General features: G+C 43.2%; 2 protein-coding genes across 3 annotated transcripts; one reads left to right on the forward strand and one right to left on the reverse strand.

The window, feature by feature from the left end:
- Positions 1-259: 259 nt before the first annotated feature.
- LOC111849093 (amino acid transporter heavy chain SLC3A2-like) lies at positions 260-4,456 on the reverse strand. Of its 2 annotated transcripts, none has more exons than XM_072717430.1 (9): positions 4,335-4,456; positions 2,961-3,195; positions 2,642-2,832; positions 2,059-2,232; positions 1,842-1,936; positions 1,602-1,741; positions 1,086-1,401; positions 796-867; positions 260-701 (listed from the first exon to the last, which is right to left on the reverse strand). In XM_072717430.1, exons 2-9 carry the CDS (start codon positions 3,167-3,169, stop codon positions 354-356), a joined length of 1,545 nt encoding a protein of 514 aa, XP_072573531.1. In that variant the 5' UTR covers positions 3,170-3,195; positions 4,335-4,456; the 3' UTR covers positions 260-353. The 2 variants fall into 2 exon arrangements, with proteins under 2 accessions (XP_072573531.1, XP_023677428.2); XM_023821660.2 differs by lacking the exon at positions 4,335-4,456 and adding an exon at positions 3,891-4,095.
- Positions 4,457-11,162: 6,706 nt separating this feature from the next.
- snx15 (sorting nexin 15) lies at positions 11,163-16,704 on the forward strand. Its single transcript, XM_023794101.2, has 8 exons — positions 11,163-11,366; positions 11,903-11,938; positions 12,293-12,413; positions 13,170-13,285; positions 13,875-14,145; positions 14,917-15,075; positions 15,254-15,466; positions 16,299-16,704. The coding sequence occupies exons 1-8, from the start codon at positions 11,268-11,270 to the stop codon at positions 16,415-16,417; spliced, it is 1,134 nt and encodes a 377-aa protein (XP_023649869.2). The 5' UTR covers positions 11,163-11,267; the 3' UTR covers positions 16,418-16,704.
- Positions 16,705-19,708: the final 3,004 nt, after the last annotated feature.

The raw sequence follows: 19,708 nt of genomic DNA on the forward strand, positions 1-19,708 counted from the left end.
AGTTCAAACTAAACAAACTAAACACAGAGTTGAAACTAAAACACTCGTTGAAAAGACAAAGGTGATTCAAGCCTCCTGTTTGTACCCTTTACTAATACATAGCCTAACTGTCATCCTGTTTTTCCTTCCCTACTTATTTTCTGGAATGTTCTATCCTCAAATCAAAAAACTGAGAGGCACCATTAAGAATGTTTAGCACTGCTGCACCAAATTCGAGATCAGTGGATATTCTGGCGAGCACAAAATGAGACATATAAAGTAAGATGCTAGACATTATATTTAATTCATATTCCAAACCATCCACCCCACCCAGTAACATGAAAGCACTGGGAACTCAAACAGAATGTTAGCGACTAAGCAGTATAGGGGAAGTGCAGCAGTAAGGCCTCCTCCGCCTCTAGCTTGAGGTCTCCCAGCTGCACGGATTTCTCTGGGGGGTGGGTTTTGGGGTCAGTGCTGAGCAGCACAGTGGCATGCTCGGGCAGGTGGGCATGAGACAGACGCAACGTGACGGACTTCTTCCCCAGGTTGAGGGCCGTCAGGTAGCGTTCGCTCTGGTCCCACTGCCGCAAGAAGGCCAGAGAGGTTGTGCTATTGTGAAGGAGCAGGAAGTCCCCATGTTGTAGGGAGCGCTCTTTCCCCCGCAAGTCGCTCAGGGTCTTGAAGAAGGAGTGGCAGGACCGGCGGTGCTCACTCATCATCTGTGGGAGAGAGGATGTGAGTGATGTGAGCTGTGTTTACGCATATACATACAGAGCGGAGATGCACACACAGAAGTAAATACACACACCCTACCTTCACGGTCTCATTCTTCTCCTCTGTATGCTCCAGTGAATCCCAAACCATCTTGGGATTATGTGTAGCGTTCTGGTGAAAGCAGACACAAACTTAAACTCCCACATCACTATGAGAACCAAACGTGACTGAATAAAATGAATGACATGCTCAATTGTTCCGATTATCAAGCCCTCTGACCTAATGTTTCATCCATTACATGCACAATCCTTGCACAAATTTTTTTTCTAGATGATCATAAGCTCAGCATCTTGACGGTATGAACAAACTGAGTCCCTTTCGTTGCTTACCACATCACTCTTCAGACAGATCTCGTCACCGTAGCTGAACACTGGCGTCCCCGGCAGAGTGAACAACAACATCTGGTAGAGCTTCACCAGCGTGGGCCCAACCAATGTGCCAAGGTGCCCCTCAGTCTTGCTGCCTATGTTCCAAGCCAGACCAGTCTGGTTGCGTGACTCATACAGCTGCTGGATGGCCTGAGCCCACTGACCACCAGTGACATTGGGCTGCAGAACCCTGGAGAGCAGCAGGTCCACTGTGGAAATGTTATGGAGCGTAGATACAGCTGCTGAAGTGTTCTGCATGCTCACCCCAATTAAGACCCTGAAAGATGCAAAGGTTACCTTTAGACACCAAAAGGCAGGTTTTACAAACTCCCCTTTTCACATGCACCAATATCCCAACGCAAGTCACACCATCCACTGTACATGTGGCTACATCCAGCAGCTTTTTAACAAGCATAATACCAGGGCTGCCCAAAGACTCACGTTAAACACAAATGATCATGAAACACAAGTGCCCACCTTTGCTTTGCCCCATCAGTTCTGTTGTCCTTAATAGTATTCTTCAGACTATGCCATATACTTTGATCCACAAAATTTTCATCGATTCCACCCAGCTGAAATCCATCCACTCCCAAATCCATCCAGTGGGACATAGCGACCTTAAAAAGGTTGGGTGGGTGTTAGACTGTACATTGAAACTTTCCAAAAAGAATAAGTATAATTTCACTCAAAAGGTCAATCTTTAAATTTGATCCTCACCTTCAGTTTTTCAGCAATGCTGGACACCAGGATTTTATCAAACCAGAGGTTGCTGCCCTTGTAATTTGGTGTCAAATCCAAGACCACAGAAAGGCCTGTCAGAGAAGCAGTGGCATATAGTTACTATTTAAACTGAACATAACTGCACATTTTATTAGATGGTGGAATAAAAAGAAAATAAGAGCTAACAAGCATTAGCAGATACTCAAACACTCACCCTTCTTGTGAGCCTTGTCCACCAGGCTCTCAAACTCCCCGTTAGTCCCCACCTCAGGGTTTATGGCCATAAAGTTTAGTGTGTTTGGTTGGTCCTTCTGGACAGTGTGAAGAGGTCCCATTACCACACCCTTCACCTTTAACTGAGACAGGTCGTCTATTTTCTCCACCACTCCTGCAAAGGAATGAGCATGAAAATATTTTTTTTTCCAATATCTAACATGCATCAACCCATATTGCTGGACTGTCTTAACTGTCTTAATATGCAAATACATAAAACTTCAGAGATCAAGCAAATAGATAGATAGATAGAGAAAAAGAAAGAAAGAAAGAAAGAAAGAAAGAAAGAAAAATATAATTTGCAGAATCAACAGCCTGTTTAGAAGGTCTGGGTTCTGGTTCATTGGGCAGCTTTCGGCTGACAGCAGTCACAAGGCTGACACAAGACCTCTCCCCAGCCCTTGCCTCCGCTGCAGTCTAAAATACACCCTCCCAACTTTACCAATTAATAATAAAACTGTTCCATCCTACAAGCTGATGTACACCACTGCTTCACCCACATCAGCACTATTGAATATTTTTACCTTTCAGGCCACCCGCCTCAGTGAATGCATCCACATCCCAAATCTTGTACAGGGGGCCATAGTTCCACCAATTCATTTCTGGGAGAGATTTGCATCGTGGGGCCTTGACAATGATCACAATGGCCCCAGCCAGCATCCCGATCCAACCAATCCAAAACAGGATCAGAAGAACCCAACGTGTTCTAACCCACCTAAGAGTGGAAGAGACTGTGAGACAAGAAAATCCGAGGACAGCTCACAGTTTTCATTGGTTTGAACTAAAACTAGCTTATGAACATCATAAAATCAGCAGTGAATAATTAAATATCCCATTCCTCACCCTGGTGTCCCAGCAACCTTCATAAGCTCCTCTTTTGAAAGACCAGTGAACTTAACATCGGAATCGTCCGCTATCTTCACCGTGACGCTTCCATTTTTCTCGGTACCGATGGGAGAATTTCCAGCCCCTCCGTCAGTCATCGGCTGCTTTTCCGGATCCAGCTCATTAAGTTCCACGTCCTTCATATCGGCTTCCGTAACTTTACTCATTTTCGCGTCGATCGGTTTTAATTTACCTAAAAAACGGATTAATCGTGCTCAGTAAAGATGATAGCAAGGAATTAAATATACTGTATTGTGACTATTTAGTTAGCTAAAACAATTAATCAAAGTGAAAAAAATGAACTGGTAACTAGCTCATTATTCTTATAACTCACAACTCATATTACATCATTTTAAATGAAAGACATAGTGAATCACATTTCATAAAACAAATTATGTATTCTACCTCAAATTAAGCGGCATCGTTAGTAAAAGCTGATACATTTATTAAGAATAGCGTCGCATGGTTCAGGGTGCCACTTAATTCATTATTCCAAGTTTTTTTTTTAAATAATTATTATTAGACAAAGCTTCTTCTTTAAAATATGTAAAACAACGTCATGATCTCACCGGAAACGCCTACGACGGTTGATATGAGAAACCTCTGCTGAATATTGCATCACCCACCGTCACGGAACATCCCTAACAGTGTCGTATTCATTAGCGATTATATAGCTTTATAATAATTAATGTCAGAAATTGTAACTTAAGTCAAAAACGTGGCCAGTTGGCAGTTATTAGAGCATTCACTGGCCGGGCACCCGATGAGAGTGACACCGGTTACATCCAGCCCGGAGGAGACCCGCCGGCTGACAGCAGCCCCCGGCCGCCGCATGTCAAGCTGCCCGGAAAGTTACGCGGCGCTCAAAACTATGTAGGCTCGATTCACCTCTTCTTTCTTGGTTTGAGTTGGTGCGATCGGTGTTCACAGTGAAAAACACGAGGAGCTACAACAGCCCATCATGGCACAACGGGAAAAAAGCACTTTCAGTAGAGTCCTACTTAAGAACCTAAGAAATACACTTATAAATGTTTCAGCATGTACAAGTACAGCTTCTCGAATAGCTCTAACAAGTGTCACACCTTACAATTCCGAACGTGAGTAATGAGGTGTGAATAACTGAGTATGTCTAAGTAGAACTTAGGAACCGGTCAGCTTGCCAACAACTACACACACACACACATATATATATATATATATATATATAATATATATATATATATATATATATATATATATATATATATATATATATATATATATATATATATATATATATATATATATATATATATATATATATATAAAAACATCGTATCATGTAATTGTTACCTGTTACGCCGTCGCGGTCCTACAAATACGGCCTGACGTCGCACTTGAACTTCTTCGTAATGTACTCTCTTTCCGTATCTCTATAGTACTGCCAGTAACATTTCTTCAATGGGATTTTAAAGCGACATTACGCAACTGACAGTTTGACAAAGTGCCTTTTCATTTAAGGTCGACCGACGTACAGCAAATGTTCAATACTAAATATAACAATGTTGAATGGCGCAAGATTTCAGACTAAGATATATTATTCACCCACTATACAATATATGTTAAAATTTGCTTTAATTTAGCCTTTCAAATTCATATTTGTGTTACCAACATATATGAACCAACAAAGCGGATTTGCTCGACCTTAAGCACACTACTCGTATCTATAATTGCACCTCCTCCTAACCACACATAAGTAAGCGGGAGTGACAAACATGTAAAGGGTGTAAGGTCTCCGAGTTCTCAGAGAGGGATTAGGAAAACAATTTGACAAACATGTCTTAATGTGATGGGATAAAAGAAGTAATGGTTTTCCTTATAAGGTAACTATACTAGTAGAAAGAAATAAAAGTCTTTAAATGAGATATACTGTAATCTTTAGGGCAAATGTCGCTCAATCTGCTGACACACCCTGTCTTAATGAACATAGTAACTTTTAAAGATAATGCACTGGGGTGTACTTGTCCTCTTTTTTGGGACCTAAAAATGGTTGAAATATCCGGGATTAAGTTTTATTTCATGTTGACGTCTGCTTCCTACAGTCTGAATACTTTCTGTGTGCATACTTGTGTTTCTTTGACGCCTCCTTTTGCGTCTTGCTCTTGGAGTCCATCTTATTTGCAAAGTGAAATATGGTCACCCTACTAGAGTCTGATTTTCAGAACTTAGGCTGTGAACATGAAACTCATTACATTTCATTAATTAGGAGACACTTTTACCGAAGGCTGCATATAACTGGGACAGCAGGATGAACCAGTCCCTGGACCAGTTGGGGTTATGGGCCTGGCTAAATGCCTCTGGCAAACACAAGACTTGAACCAGTGACCAGTGGCACAGCATCCTGTCCACTTAGCCACACAGCACACCTGTGCCATCAGGCAAGAGTTAGTCTATCACAGGACACTATTATATACATGTTATGCATTTATTCTTTAACACAGCTGAAAATGTATGATGCTTAACCAAAGCATTATGCTGGCTGGGGATCACATTACTGTAATCCAAGCAATCCAAATCTCTAAAAATGCAAAATGGCTTATTTTCATTATTATTAATAGGTTTTTACATACCAGGACACTGCACCTTCCATAATCAATCGATTTACAATGGTATTCCAGTTAATTTGCCATTTTCAGGTCTTGGGCGTTTTCTCCTTATTGCATAAATTCTGAATATATTGTCACTGTTTGTAATAACCGCTTAAACCTATACCGAATTAGAGGTTGGAAGATGGTTGAATGTTTGATATAAAATTTCATCTGACCTATAGAAAGTAGCAGAACTTCATTTATGATGTAAACTTTTTTAATATATTGCGATACCTTTCCATACCTTTTAATAGTTAACCCAACCATTGTAAATGCATTGTAATACAGTTGCTTTACGTCCTGCTGAAAATAAAGCATGTCTGTGCTGTATGATAACATGTGACTTTACCTCAGTGAGAAGTGAGGGGGTTTAGACTGCAAGCTGAAAATAAAATGAGAAGCAATATGAACATAAAACATCTATGCAAATGTTTTCCAAGATGTACGACATACCTTGTTTCACAGAACCTCCTTGTCTATCACTCATGAATATATGGATCTGAAATTTATTCTCTCCCATTAAGGATTATAAAGCTTTCCATTTCATGTCGGCAGAGCAGAGAATATTAATTGCTATGTGGCTTTGTTAGGGGAGTCAGCGTATACTCAGTCAGAAATATGGATTCCCACGTTTATCATATTCAGACAGATTCAGACAAAACACTCAAAGTAAGACATTTGTTCATATATAAACATTTATTTTTTTTCTTAAACTTTTCTTTTGGTCTTCCGTGCAGTTTGACGTGTTATTTTTTATACAAAAGCTGACATGTGTTTATGTTTACGAACAGGGCCTAGCTTAAGCATACCCTGTGTATCAAGTTAGAAACTTCAGTATTCACTCCTACACCATCCTTTCAACATTTCCATTCCAGGAAGTGAAAATGCAATGTGCTCCCGCCCAACAGAATGCGAACAATGACAGCTGGAGGCAAGGGGGAAAATCTGCAGACTGTTGCTTATTTGCGGTACGGCACTGCAGGGGGGGACTTGGTTAGGGTAGACAGAGCGGCTGGAATCGAGGGGCCTGGGCTGTTTGATCCTGCTCTCTGAATTCATGCCAAAAACATTACAGTCAACAAGTCAAAACTGGAGCGAACTAGTCTGTGCTGCCGCTTGTTTTCATGGTGTACAATGTTATTGGTTCAACACTGTCTAGCTGTCGCAGTTAACTGCAAAACATAACATAAATCTAATATATATTCTGTTTCCCAGTAACATTATAGACCCAGTAAATCTGAATCATTACATATTAGTAATGTCACTACACTTTTCACATACTCCCTGATGCAGCTTACACTTATACTAAGTTATCCTTCTCTTTTATAATGGCTGCTGCTAATATTTTCATTTATTGCAGGTTTCCTAAGCAGTTACTCATTTCTTTTGTTAATATACTGTATTGCCCATTTAGGCAATTGGATTTTTTAAAAATGCAAGCTTTCATGCCCCTTGTATTTCAGTTCCACATTTATGGGGAAATAGATTTGCAGTCTTTATTGAAAAATTGAAACTTTAAGCAGCTTACTTCCCCTGAGTATGTTTACTTAAGTTCAGTCTGTCTTTGGCTCACATGTGAGTATGTTTGTGTACTGAATATGCCTGTATATATTATCTGTGTCAGAGATCAGAAAAATCAGTTTTATAAATGTGTTTAGATGGATGTGCAGGTCTGCTTTTGCATTTTACATTTGGCAATTGTGCATTTAAGTTTAACGCATTATTTGTACAGCACGGATTAGGTACACATACTACTGCTTGCCAGACAGTCAGCCATCTTCAAAGGAGTGATCTGTTTAGTAGTTTGTTAATGGTCATGATAGCAGGGAAAGGCTTGTTATGATCCACAGGTGTCCCAGCTGAGTTTGGCTCTCCCCCCCAAGGACCTTGGATTGTTCAGCTGCAAGCTTCTTTTTCAAGCTCCTGAATCAGACCTTGAGGGACAGGGTGTCACGGGGCCGAAACGTAAACCTATTCACCAAACACAGAACATATACATAACACTCTGCATCATCATGCGTGATTCAACATGCTAAAATGTCTGGCTAAAGGGTGCAACAGCAGGGATCGTTCCTCGGTGTTGCTGACTGGGAGGTACAATGGGTGGATTAAATCGTTTGAGCTGAAATCTCCCAGGGAACTGCTTACAGGCCATTTGATTTAGGCCTTTGTGTGTTTCAGCCTGAGCCCGGTTCCCTACCAGTGTCCCTGTCCGTACTCTTATGCACCTTCTTTCATCGACAGATAGGTTTTGAATTAATCTTTTTATTGTTTTACTGCAGCGTCTCCCAGCCAGGGGGATATAATCATTCCGCAATAAAAACCCCATCTCTGCTCTGACCCTGATGAGCTATATTATATAAGAGGATGCTTATCTCCCCAGTTCCCCTCGTCTTTCATTAACCCATCCACTCCTCTTGCTGCTCTCCACGCATGCACTCTCTCACTTTCAAAGTCTATGTTCTCCAAGCACCGTACATTCTACTGCATCTCCTTCCTCCTCATCCTCCTCCTCCTCCTCCCTCCCCCAGACGCCATCCCCCAGGGCAGCGAATGGACAAAGAGCAGATTGTTTGGACTGGGCTTTGTTCTTTATCTGCTAGTCCAAGCAAGCCGTCTCACCGTAGAACAATGGCAGAGTGTTTTGCCTCGTGACAGACTGCGAGGCACTGGCCCGAGGGTCCGTGCTGAGAATTTCAAACAGCGTCAGGAACAAAGGGATCCGAGACTGCAGTGCTTCGTGGCTGTGCCGCTTTCACGAATGTTGTTTTATGTGTCAAAAACTGATGTCTTTAGCTGATTGGATAAATATATTTAGCCGGATTTTCTTACTGGTTGGTACAGTTTGCCTCAAAAATTGCTGTAGCCCCCTCCTCACCTGGCAGGCCTCTACTCCCCATTCTCTGGCCTTGAGGAAAGCAGCTAGGATACAATCACCTTTATATTGAACAACTGGCACACATGTTTCAAAGTTTTAGATACACACAGCGAAATATTAAACAATACAAAGTTGATGTCTTGCAGCTTTTCTATACTTAAAACACTTTATAGTTATAAGCTAGAATGTTCTAGTATTGTTCAGGCACCAGCCACACCTAGTATAATTTAAGGAACTGGTTCTTCAGAAATCTGCAGTGCAGTCAATATGGGTTTTAATGTGCAACTACCAGTCCTTGTGACACCTCCCAGTTGCTTTGTAAGTTGTACATAATCACTGTGTATCTTGCATATCTGCTGCCCCATGACCGTTCTGTCCTTTCTTGGCCAAACAGCTAACTTAGCTATAAAACAATTCCATTAAACCAAAGTACAGTTGCTTCAAGGTCTTTCTGAACACTGGCTTGAGAACATTTTTTTCCCCAAAGTATGACTAAGGAATAGAAGGGAGGCAAGGACCTACAGCACCCCCATGTGGCCATGATTCTTAGTAAATGCATTTTATCTACAAGCTACATGCATACAATAGGAAACTGACACAAAATGTTTAAAAGTCCTCCTATAAGTAATTAAATTGTAAGTTTAATTACTAATTTTCTAAATATTACTGTCTGTTCAGCAAATAATTTTGTTCAGGTAAATTTGTTCGGTATAGGTGTATCTGAAGGAAGGCCCAGTATCTATACTGAGTGCGACCTGGCTGAAAGGAGGAGCATGATTCAATGACAATGACACCTTTATTTGCCATTAGTACAAGTAAACACAGGTATTTTGTTTTTTTCATATCTTACAGAGACACACATACACAAGTCAGAGTGAAACTTAGTCTGGGAACAGAGTGCCCCTGTTTTTGGGTTAGCAGCCCTGCTCGAAGTTGATATGATCACTCTGCTGACCAAAGAATTCAAACCAGCAACATTCCAGTCAGATTCCTAACCTGCAAAGCCACGCATAGTGATAAATACTGAGCAAAAAAATTCATGGTGATGATAATTTTTATAATGACTTTTTGATAATGATTCAGCAATGGATTATGGGATTTGAGAAATGTGTCCCCATTGGTTGCTCTAGGTGACAGACAGCTTCAATGCAATAAGCTCAGGGAACACTAACATTTTAGCACAAGTAAGATATTTTAAGAATGGCAACAGGCCACTAGCTAGCGTTATGGCTTATTCAGAATCAGAAGCAGCTTTATTATCACCAGGTACATATGTGTGTACAAGGAATTTGGCATGGTATGGCAGTGCAGGCTATATAAATAATAATAATAATAATGCTGAGCAAGCGTACAATAACAACATTAGATACAATAGGTAATTGTATCATCCAGAAAATACAGTGATAAAGATAACTGACTAAAGCTACACAAAAGAGCTATAAAAACAAGACAATAGAGAATTGAACAAATATGAACCTGGAACTGAATCTATATACTAGACACTGGGTGAATTAGTGCATGTGTCCTGTGGAAGAGTGAAGCTTGTTAATGAGTTTAATTGTCAGGGGGAAAACTTTTCTGGTGACATAAAATTCTGTTCTTGATGGACTGCTGTCTTTTACCAGGAGGGAGATTTTAGAATATAGAGCAGCTGGGATGGAAGTGATTGACCATAATCTTCTTTTGCCCTGTGACTTCTTAGTGTTTCCCAACCCGGTCCTTGGAGATCCCCAGGCAGTCCAGGTTTTTGCTCCCTCCCAGCTCCTTGCAAGACGGTCCACATTTTTGCTCCCTCCCAGCTCCCGGTAGGAGCAAAAACATGGACTGTCTGGAGGTCCCCGAGGACCAGGTTGGGCATCTGTAAGAGGGGTAGGATGCAGCTGATGATCTTTTAGCAGACCGGATGGCTCTTTGCAGCTTGTGTTTATGTGCTATGGAAGATGTGAGAGCAAACTAAATAATAGCTGTGTAGAATTGCACCATAAGCTTTGTGGCAGGTTGAGCTTATTTTAAGCTGAGAAAGTATATTCTTTGTTTTGCTTTCTTCATTGCAGGGTTTGTGCTTTTCTGCCACTTTGGGCTTCTGGAAATGACTACACCTAGGAATAGGACCACTGTGAGTCCACTGTGGAGAGGGGGGAGTCACACATGGCAAGGGGGTGGTGAGGATTATCCTTTTCTGTCATCCTCTATCATTTCCACTGTTTTGTGTCATTGGGGTACAAAGTTGCTAAAGGAGGACCAAGCTGTCAATTTCCAGTGTTTGGACTGACTCATTCCTGTTGGTTATTATTATTACACTCTGGATAGGACGTTTACAGGGAATGGGCAGTTCATCAAATAGTAATGTTATCACCATGTCTTTATAATTCGAGTAGAAACTGGACAACATTGTTTATAAGTATAATGAATTACATTTGGCCATGATCGTAACTGTTAACCGATCATTCAGTGCTATTTTCGTAATTTTAATACGCTTGAAACATTTAAAATCGCTCATTGCCTTTCCACTTCATATAATGGCTGACGTATTTGTTAAAATGCGAAACACGTCTTGCTGTACAGAATGAAATGTCAGTTTTGAATTGTGTGCCTTTAATTGATTTACGTGAAGAGGCGGGTCTAAGAATATTTGCGCATGCGTGTGGACCTAAGGCGGAAGTCGGAGAAGGAAGTAAACAATCAAAATATCAGAGGAGGCTGTGGGTTGTAGTGTAGTTGTCGGGGAGCTGTACGGACGGCCAAGAGAGACTCCTCCGAATGTCGCGCAAAGCGAAGGAGGAGTACTACAGGTTCTTCAGCGTGACAGATCCACGTACTCATGAGAAGGGATACACAGAGTACAAAGTCACAGCCAGGGTCGGTTGGCCAACTCAACCAGTTAGCTGGCCAGCTAACTATTTATTAATTCTCTGTTTATTAGACCGCTGATTCGGTTTGAACTAATGTCGTGTTTATAATAAGTAATAAATTAACATGTTATGTAAGTGTAATGATTACCAATTGGAAAAAAACAATTGTTAATTAATCCATTTAACCAGTATTAACCTTTTGCTAGACGAAACTTTTCTTAACTTAAAAGTTAACGAAATGAAGATTAGTTGGGCATTGAGTCTGTTATTCTTTTTTGTATTTTCGCCTTCATTTATTGCTATTATTTACTATAGTGTGGAATAGGTGGATCATAGATGGGAATAATATTTGGTAATAATAAAGCCTTCTTTACTGAACTCGTGCGAAAAGCCACGGGACTTTCACTCGTGATATACTCAGGGCTGTTTGGGTCCTAGACACCCCCTTCGCTAATTTATCTCTGACTTTCTCTGAACTGTCATCAGAATCCTACACATACTACAGTGTCTCTTACTAATCACACACTCTCTCCATCTGCACAGTTTGTTTCAAAGAAGAGGCCAGAGGATGTAAAAGAGGTGCGTATGTCTGAATGTCTGTTTGTTCGTCGAGATTTAGCATGGGAGAAACTGCAAGTAAGAACCAGGTGTAAGACCAGCATTTATCCCAAACGGTATCATTATATTTAGAATTCAACCAGTGTCACTGTCCCCTTGACGCACAAAGCCGAGGAATATTTGAAGTCAGACTTGGAATAAGTCTACAAGTGCTTTGCATTTGGCAGAGAGAGCTCAGTCATATGTTGCATAATAGCACATAATGCGCATATTGTTCCCTTGTAGAACATGTACAGTAGGATATTAATTATCGATTTCTCCTCTGTGATGTGCAAGTTGCCAATTTTGCTGTGTTGCTGCTAAATGGCCATGCAGGTGGTGGTGTGGAAGAGGTACTCGGAGCTGAAGAAGCTTCATGGAGAGCTGTCCTACACACACCGCAACCTTTTCAGGAGGCTGGAAGAGTTCCCTTCCTTCCCTCGGGCTCAGGTCTTCGGTGAGTCTGACAGGGCGCTTCCCGTGTGTCCTTTAAAAGCTTTAACTTCTGAATGTTTTATACATATATGTAATGTAGTGAGTTATGCTGTGGTGATTCAGAGAAGACAGTGTGTTATGGTCATCCCATCGCAGGGCACACACATCGTTCACACCCACAAGCAATGTGGTTACTTTAGTTAACCTCAGCCTGTTTTAAACTGTGGGGGGACACTGGAGTACCCAGAGGAAACCCCATGATGACATGAGAACATGCAAACTACACTGAGGGAACAGTGCTAACCACTGCACCACTCTGCATATATACTTAATAAACAATAATGAACAACATTTTTTTCTGTTCTCCGGACAATTCCTAATATCATGTTGGGTGGCCAGAAGAAGAAAGCTTTGGTTCCCAAATCTTTTCTTTGTGCCACCCCAGCCATTCCATGTATATGTTAAAATGTTAAATCACTACCAGATCACTTAATAATGAGGTATTGACTAGCCAAATAAGGTGTGTTAATGGCTGACTTCAGCAAATACATGGATATATTGGATGGTAACAGAAAAAAACTTGAGGAAAGGCTTTGAAATGGTAAGATAGCATACTTTGACAGACATATCCTTAGCTTTACACCAATATAAACATAGCTTGAAGCTAATTTTGTGTGGCAGCCTAAGACCTTAGTGCAGTGCTGTATATACATGAACATGTAGCATGACATTTCACAAGAATGACTTCAGCAAAGCACACCTTCCCCCTCTGTCACAGGGCGGTTTGATGAAGCTGTGATTGAAGAGAGACGGGCAGCAGCAGAAGCCATGCTCCTCTTCACCGTCAACATCCCTGCCCTGTACAATAGCCCACAGCTGAAGGACTTCTTCAGGGTGAGGTTTCTGTCCTGTGCCGTGATGCCATGCACCTCCCATGACTAGGCCATTCTCCCTGAGATCCTTTATCATTCGGTAGAACAGTTGATGATGCACAGAATGTACCACACAGGCCCTTCCCAGTCCCAAGTGTCATTCAAACAGTGAAGTCGCACAAATGTAATTAGAAAGGCATGTCAGTGATATTCTTTCACTCACCTGATATAGAACCACGGCACGCCATTTTGAATCGGAATGGTAATCAAAAATCATAATGCCTCTCTGTGTTTGCCCAATACCATTGAAATAACCCTCCCTAATTTGAGATGTGGTCTTTTTCAAAGAATGGATGAAATAGTTTTTGCTGCCTTTTTTAATTGTTTGCTTATGAATTTTAGTTGTGTCTGAATCTGGCAGTTTGACAGTTTAACATTTACTGCTATTCCTGAAACACTGAACGTTGTACGCTGTCCTGGTGTTAGTATTTTATGATTTGTATATTTTAGGAAATCAGTAAGTACTTTCCAGATATTAGAAATCCCAAAAGGTTTGGATTCATATTAGGTGGCAAGATGTGGTTCCCAAGGTAACCTGTTTTTTGTTTCAGGGTGGGGAAGTAAGAAGACCACTGGACGGCACCCCTCTCGCGTCGTCCTCCCCCCTACCGCCTCCTCTCATACCCCTGCCTGAAGGATTTTCAAACAATGGTATGGAAGAAGAAAAGGGGACTGAAGCATCATCCCCACAAGATGGAGTTGGACTAGGTGAACCTGAGGCTGCAGTAGAGGCCTACAGCGAGATGGAAGACAGCCCAACCTCCATAACAGAAACCGGGGCATCAGGAGACCCAGAAAACAACACTGACTCACCTCCCAGGGGTAAGGCTTGAGTCAAGGTTCATTAATAATGTATTGGTGGTAGTGATTGGCAAAATGACACCTCATGAACCAATTGCAGTATTTTTTGACCCCACTAGATGGTGCCCTTGGTTTGCTTAGGGGCATGATTAGTGTCCTTTTTTGAACTGAGAACACCATCTAGTGGTCAGGTCATGAAGGTCTAACCTGAAGGCTTAGGATCAAGGTGAACTTTGAGGTCTTGGCAAAGTCCTGAACTTAAGTCATGCTAGTATTTGTTAACTTCAAATCCAATAATGCCTTAACGTGGCGTAAAGAAATTTTACGGCACTGGAAGAAATTTCACTTTGAATCTGTCGCTTCTAAATGGGCCTTGTTCAGGAATAGGATTTTGAGCCATGATCTGCATTCAGGACATGATGGGTACAATGGGAGATAAAAATATTCATGTTGTACAGGAGTGTGGAACTTTCTTTGCAAGGATTTCCAATGTATGCCTTTTTGACTGAGCTGGAAGCTACTCTTATGGGTGCATGTCTTGTTGGTGAAGGACGTTTCTGTTCTTCCCACATGGTGACCCATGAGGGGGCTGTGAGTGGTTACAGTCCTTGCTGTGAGCTGCTCATCTCACGCATCTGTCATCTGTGTACAGGCTGTGTACTTTGTGTCAAGCTGCCATGAGATTGTTCCCTCTTGGTAGTTTCTGAGGCTGCTTGATTAGCTGGGATTTCTAGGCTTGTTGTTTTGAATGAATTTAATGTCTTTATTTCTCATTTCTCCTTCCCCATCAAGCAACCAGCCCTAGTTCTGCATGTGTCACAAGGGACCAGACAGAGTCTCAAGATGAGTTTGACTTGCTGTTTGACTCTGTAGCGGAGGGACTTCCAGATGAACAGCCACCACCCCTTTCAGACTCTGATCTCGCCATCTTCGACCCCTGTGCCAAAGAAGGTGTTTTTCATCTTTTTTCATCACAAAATCTTTTCTGGACTATGATACTGGCATAAAGATGTTATGTTTTAGCTTTGATTTGAAGGCAAGATTGTATTAGTAGTCAGTATTGCATATAATCAGCGTCTGTCTTTATCCTCATTGTGTTTGTTCTCTTTTTTTTCTGTCCTGTCGATAGATCAGCCCAACGCGCCGCATGACCACTCTGAGCTGATGTCACTCCTATTGGCCGACCCAAATAGCCCTGTAGGGCTGAGTGGGGAGGCGGGGTATCTGGCACAAGCAGCCAATGAGCTGAATGCAGCAGTGGAAGAAGAGAAGGGGGGGGAGTATAGTGGTGCGATACTGCGATACAAGGCTGCTGTGGATATACTGATCAAAGGAGTGCAGGGTGAGACGAGAGACTTGTTTAGAACTATAAGCCTTTCTTAAGCCATGCTGTTAGTAGAGATTATTCCCTTAAAGCTGCATGACGGAGCTGATTGTGTAATGGTGTTTAATGCTCGCTTTTATCCGTGCAGAAGTGACCTTGTCACTGTGCCTGTCACTTAAGCCAGCGGCCTTCTCTAAGGCCTCAGCCAATCCAAGGCACCCCTCACCCCCTGTCTGGCCTCACCCCCTGGCACCCCTCACCCCGTGTCTGGCCTCGCCCCCTGGCACCCCTCACCCCCTGTCTGGCCTCACCCCCTGGCACCCCTCACCCCGTGTCTGGCCTCGCCCCCTGGCACCCCTCACCCCCTGTCTGGCCTCACCCCCTGGCACCCCTCACACCGTGTCTGGCCTCGCCCCGTGTCTGGCCTCGCCCCGTGTCTGGCCTCGCCCCGTGTCTGGCCTCGCCCCGTGTCTGGCCTCGCCCCCTGGGCACCCCTCGCCCCCTGTCTGGCCTCGCCCCCTGTCTGGCCTCGCCCCCTGTCTGTCCTCGCCCCCTGGGCACCCCTCGCCCCCTGTCTGGCCTCGCCCCCTGTCTGGCCTCGCCCCCTGTCTGGCCTCGCCCCCTGGGCACCCCTCGCCCCCTGTCTGGCCTCGCCCCCTGTCTGGCCTCGCCCCCTGTCTGGCCTCGCCCCCTGTCTGGCCTCGCCCCCTGTCTGGCCTCGCCCCCTGGGCACCCCTCGCCCCCTGGCTGGCCTCGCCCCCTGGGCACCCCTCGCCCCCTGGCTGGCCTCGCTGCTCTTATACTTGTGCTGCCACTGACTGCCCCATGCTTTTCACTTCCTGTGTGCCAGGAGACCCGGACCCACAGCGCAGGACGTCTGTGAAGAGGAGAACGGTGCAATACCTCCAGCACGTGGAGGCGCTGCTCTCACTGCAGGACCCCGCAGGCTCCAAGGACCAGGACACGTAGGTGGAGGCCCGCAAGCAGACGCCCCCATGTCCAAAGAGACTGTCTGTCACTCCTGCAAACCAATGAGCACAATGTAAAAATAAACTCTAAGCATTGGTAATAATTCCAGTTAGACTTCATTTGGCTAACTTTCCAATGAGCCCTGAAGCTCTATAACTTTAACTTGATTTCTTTGTTCCTTCAAACTTAGTCTTGTTTGTTTTTTAGTTATATTTTCAGTGTAAGTAATGTTTGTGTATTGGCTCATCTGAAGGATTTTGTAGAATAAAACGAAGTCTCTGATTGTATTGGCTCGAATTGTAGTAACTGCTTTAGTGCACTAGGTGTCACTGGCAGCATGAAATAATTTCCACGCCAAAGTGCTCCAAAACAATGGCCAAATCTCTAAGAATAAGATTCCTAGGAAGACCCATTCAGTCACCTCTCTGCTTGCCTGTGTCGCTGGTGGGGGGGGGGGGGGGATAGGAGGGAAACGGCGATAAGCAAATCGGATGAGAAAAAGGCAGCGGTGATTAAGGGATAAGCACAGATGATCCCTCAGGGCTCTCTGCACAGAAATGACACACCCCCATAATTTCAGTCTCTCTCAGCTGTTGTTTTTGTTGATTGGAGGGAGTCAAAAAGGCCAGGAACAATGAGGTGCAATTGGGGGGGGGGGGGGGGTCGCAAATACAGAAAGCACAGGCAGTGTGGATGGTGTCACTACATTAGCATGCAGTGTGTGTCAGCCCTCTCTCCACTGCCTCTCCTTTTCCCTCTCTCTACTGTCCAGGACAATTATGCCATCAACACACTCCAGCCAGAGAGAGGATAATTGCAAACAGAAAGTGTGTGTGTGTGTGTGTGCGCCTGCATGTGTGTGTGTATGTGTCTGTGAATATAAATGTGTATATAAACTAAGACCCTCTTTACAGTTGCTTCGTGTGTGTTTGTGTGGATTGATGAAACCATGTGTGTCTGTGTCTGCGTGCATGCGGGGGGGGGTCGCAGTGAAGAGTCGCAGTGCAGCCGTTAACTTGGATAAGTACCTCTGTAATAAATGGAGATGTGCACGGATGTCTGGATACTCCAGGACACGTGGTGAGGCCTTCAGTGACACCCAGAAAGTGCTATGATGACTGGGGGGGAGGGGGGGTGCTTTCTGTGCTGTTTCACACAGACACACAAACACACACATATATAGAGCTTCTTCACTCTTCCAAGCCAATCATTTACAGGCAACATAGAATTGACATGCACACATTTCATCCCTGGCTTCTTAGCCAATCCGATCCCTCTCCCCGTGTGTCCCTCTGCCCCAACTTCTCTCCTGCTCGCATCCTCTCATTTACAGTCCCTCTCTTTGTATCCCCACTCCCTCTCCTGTCACCTTGCCCAAGGCTCTGAGTGCACCCCCGCCCCTCACCCGATGAGAATCAATGGACAAACACTTTTGCCCCCCCCTCCCCTGCCCACTCCCCCCATCCCTTGATCTCTCCCCCTGGATGCCACTTGCTGTTTGGTATAAAGCAGGAATGTTATTTTGCTGTTTTTTAAGTCATTTGTATTGCTGTATTTGGTATACAAAAAAGCATATAGAATATTCTAAACTGTACTTTTAAATACCTGCAGTCTGTGCATGAATTATTTAAGGATTTTGACAATCGAATATTTTATGTATGTGTTTCTATTTCATTTATATTGTTTTATGAATTAAATTTGAAAACAGTGAAGAGAATAGTAATTGCAAGGCAAAGGATTAGTGAATACAGGTTACAATATACGTGGATTAGTTTTTTAAAAACATTTTTACGTAGACAAACAGCAGGCCAGCTACATTTGCTGAAGACATCATAAACTGTCATGTACTATACATAAAGCCCATCACAATCTATAAAGAAATGCAAAAAAAATCCATCTCTCATGTCATGTGTAATCATTATGCGGTTGAAGTCACATTTGCAGAATGGTTGTTTATGTTCTGTTGTATTGATCATTTCGGCCCTTATTTTTGAAAAAAATAAAACCGCTTTTGTCATATGCCGCGTTTCCATAACAACGCGAACACCTTTTTCTGCTATTGCAGTTGTTCTGAAAAGGAAGAATATTGCAGTGAAGTGGGTGAATGAGAGGGAGGCTCAGAGTGGAATAGTGGATATTGAAAGCTTGCATGGGGGGCAGGGGTACAGATAAAAAGAGATTTTAGAAGTGAGACTGTGTGTGTGCGGAGTGGGGGGGTGGGGGTGGGCTGGTCTGTCACTGAACAGTCCAAGTGAAAGCTTTGCTAAGTGAACAATGACGTGGTCGACTTGTAGCCTATTACATGACTGATATCTGTCGTGTTCAGACCGCAAAGTTTCAACAACCAGCGTAATTCCAAGGTGTATCTTTGAACCATCAACCGTATACATTTCAGGTATAAAAGCAGAAACTGATTATCATAATATCGCCGGGGCATAAACTACTTTTACATTGCTTAACCATAATTTTATCATCGCGATCATTTCCCAAGCACCGGGTCGTTGTTGTTTTACCATACCTGGTCCTTGTAATAATCTCTCCGTCAGCTGGCTCTCCCGTTACATACACGGTGAGACACACGAGCCGCGTATCCGTATGTCGACACGCGGGCAGCTGTGTGACTCCTGTGTGTTTGCATTCACCTCATGACAATTTGCACGGTATATCTGGGTGTGCTGATGGGCATTTAGCGTACGCTAACATAACAGAATAATACTGCAACGGGTTAGAGGCATTGGATATGGTTACACTGCCTATAGGCTATGAACATTATCTATTATGTAACACGATATTAAACCAAAATGTCCTGCAACAAAGCCGTTAAGCCTCAGTAAGGCCGCATTTACATTAGCACTCTTATATACATAATATTAACAATAATATTAATATAATCAATATCGCAATATAGTAATATAGTGAAATATTTCTTTATGATATGCAGGATTAACAGTTTACGTGATGCATATTCAACTTTTTAGATTAGATATGTTTATGACGGTAATTGTGTGTGTATGTGTGCACCATGCGATGGACTGACATCCAGGTCAGGGTGTCCCCCTGATCTGTGCCCTGTGCTTCCCAGGTTCCATGCTTTACTGGATAAGATCTGAAAAGACAAGTAAAGACAAAGTTTGAGTAACGGGACAGATCATACACCGAACCTACAGGATGCCAGTAACGCTCGATTTTAGACCAGGTCGATTCTGATTGGGAGTCGTTAATTAGCCGGTTCGATGCCCCACGTGGAGGGGGGTGGGGATTCCCGGCGTGAGTGACGTGGGGTAAAAATGG

This window comes from Paramormyrops kingsleyae, chromosome 10 (genome assembly GCF_048594095.1).
Source record: "Paramormyrops kingsleyae isolate MSU_618 chromosome 10, PKINGS_0.4, whole genome shotgun sequence".
Taxonomy (NCBI): domain Eukaryota; kingdom Metazoa; phylum Chordata; class Actinopteri; order Osteoglossiformes; family Mormyridae; genus Paramormyrops; species Paramormyrops kingsleyae.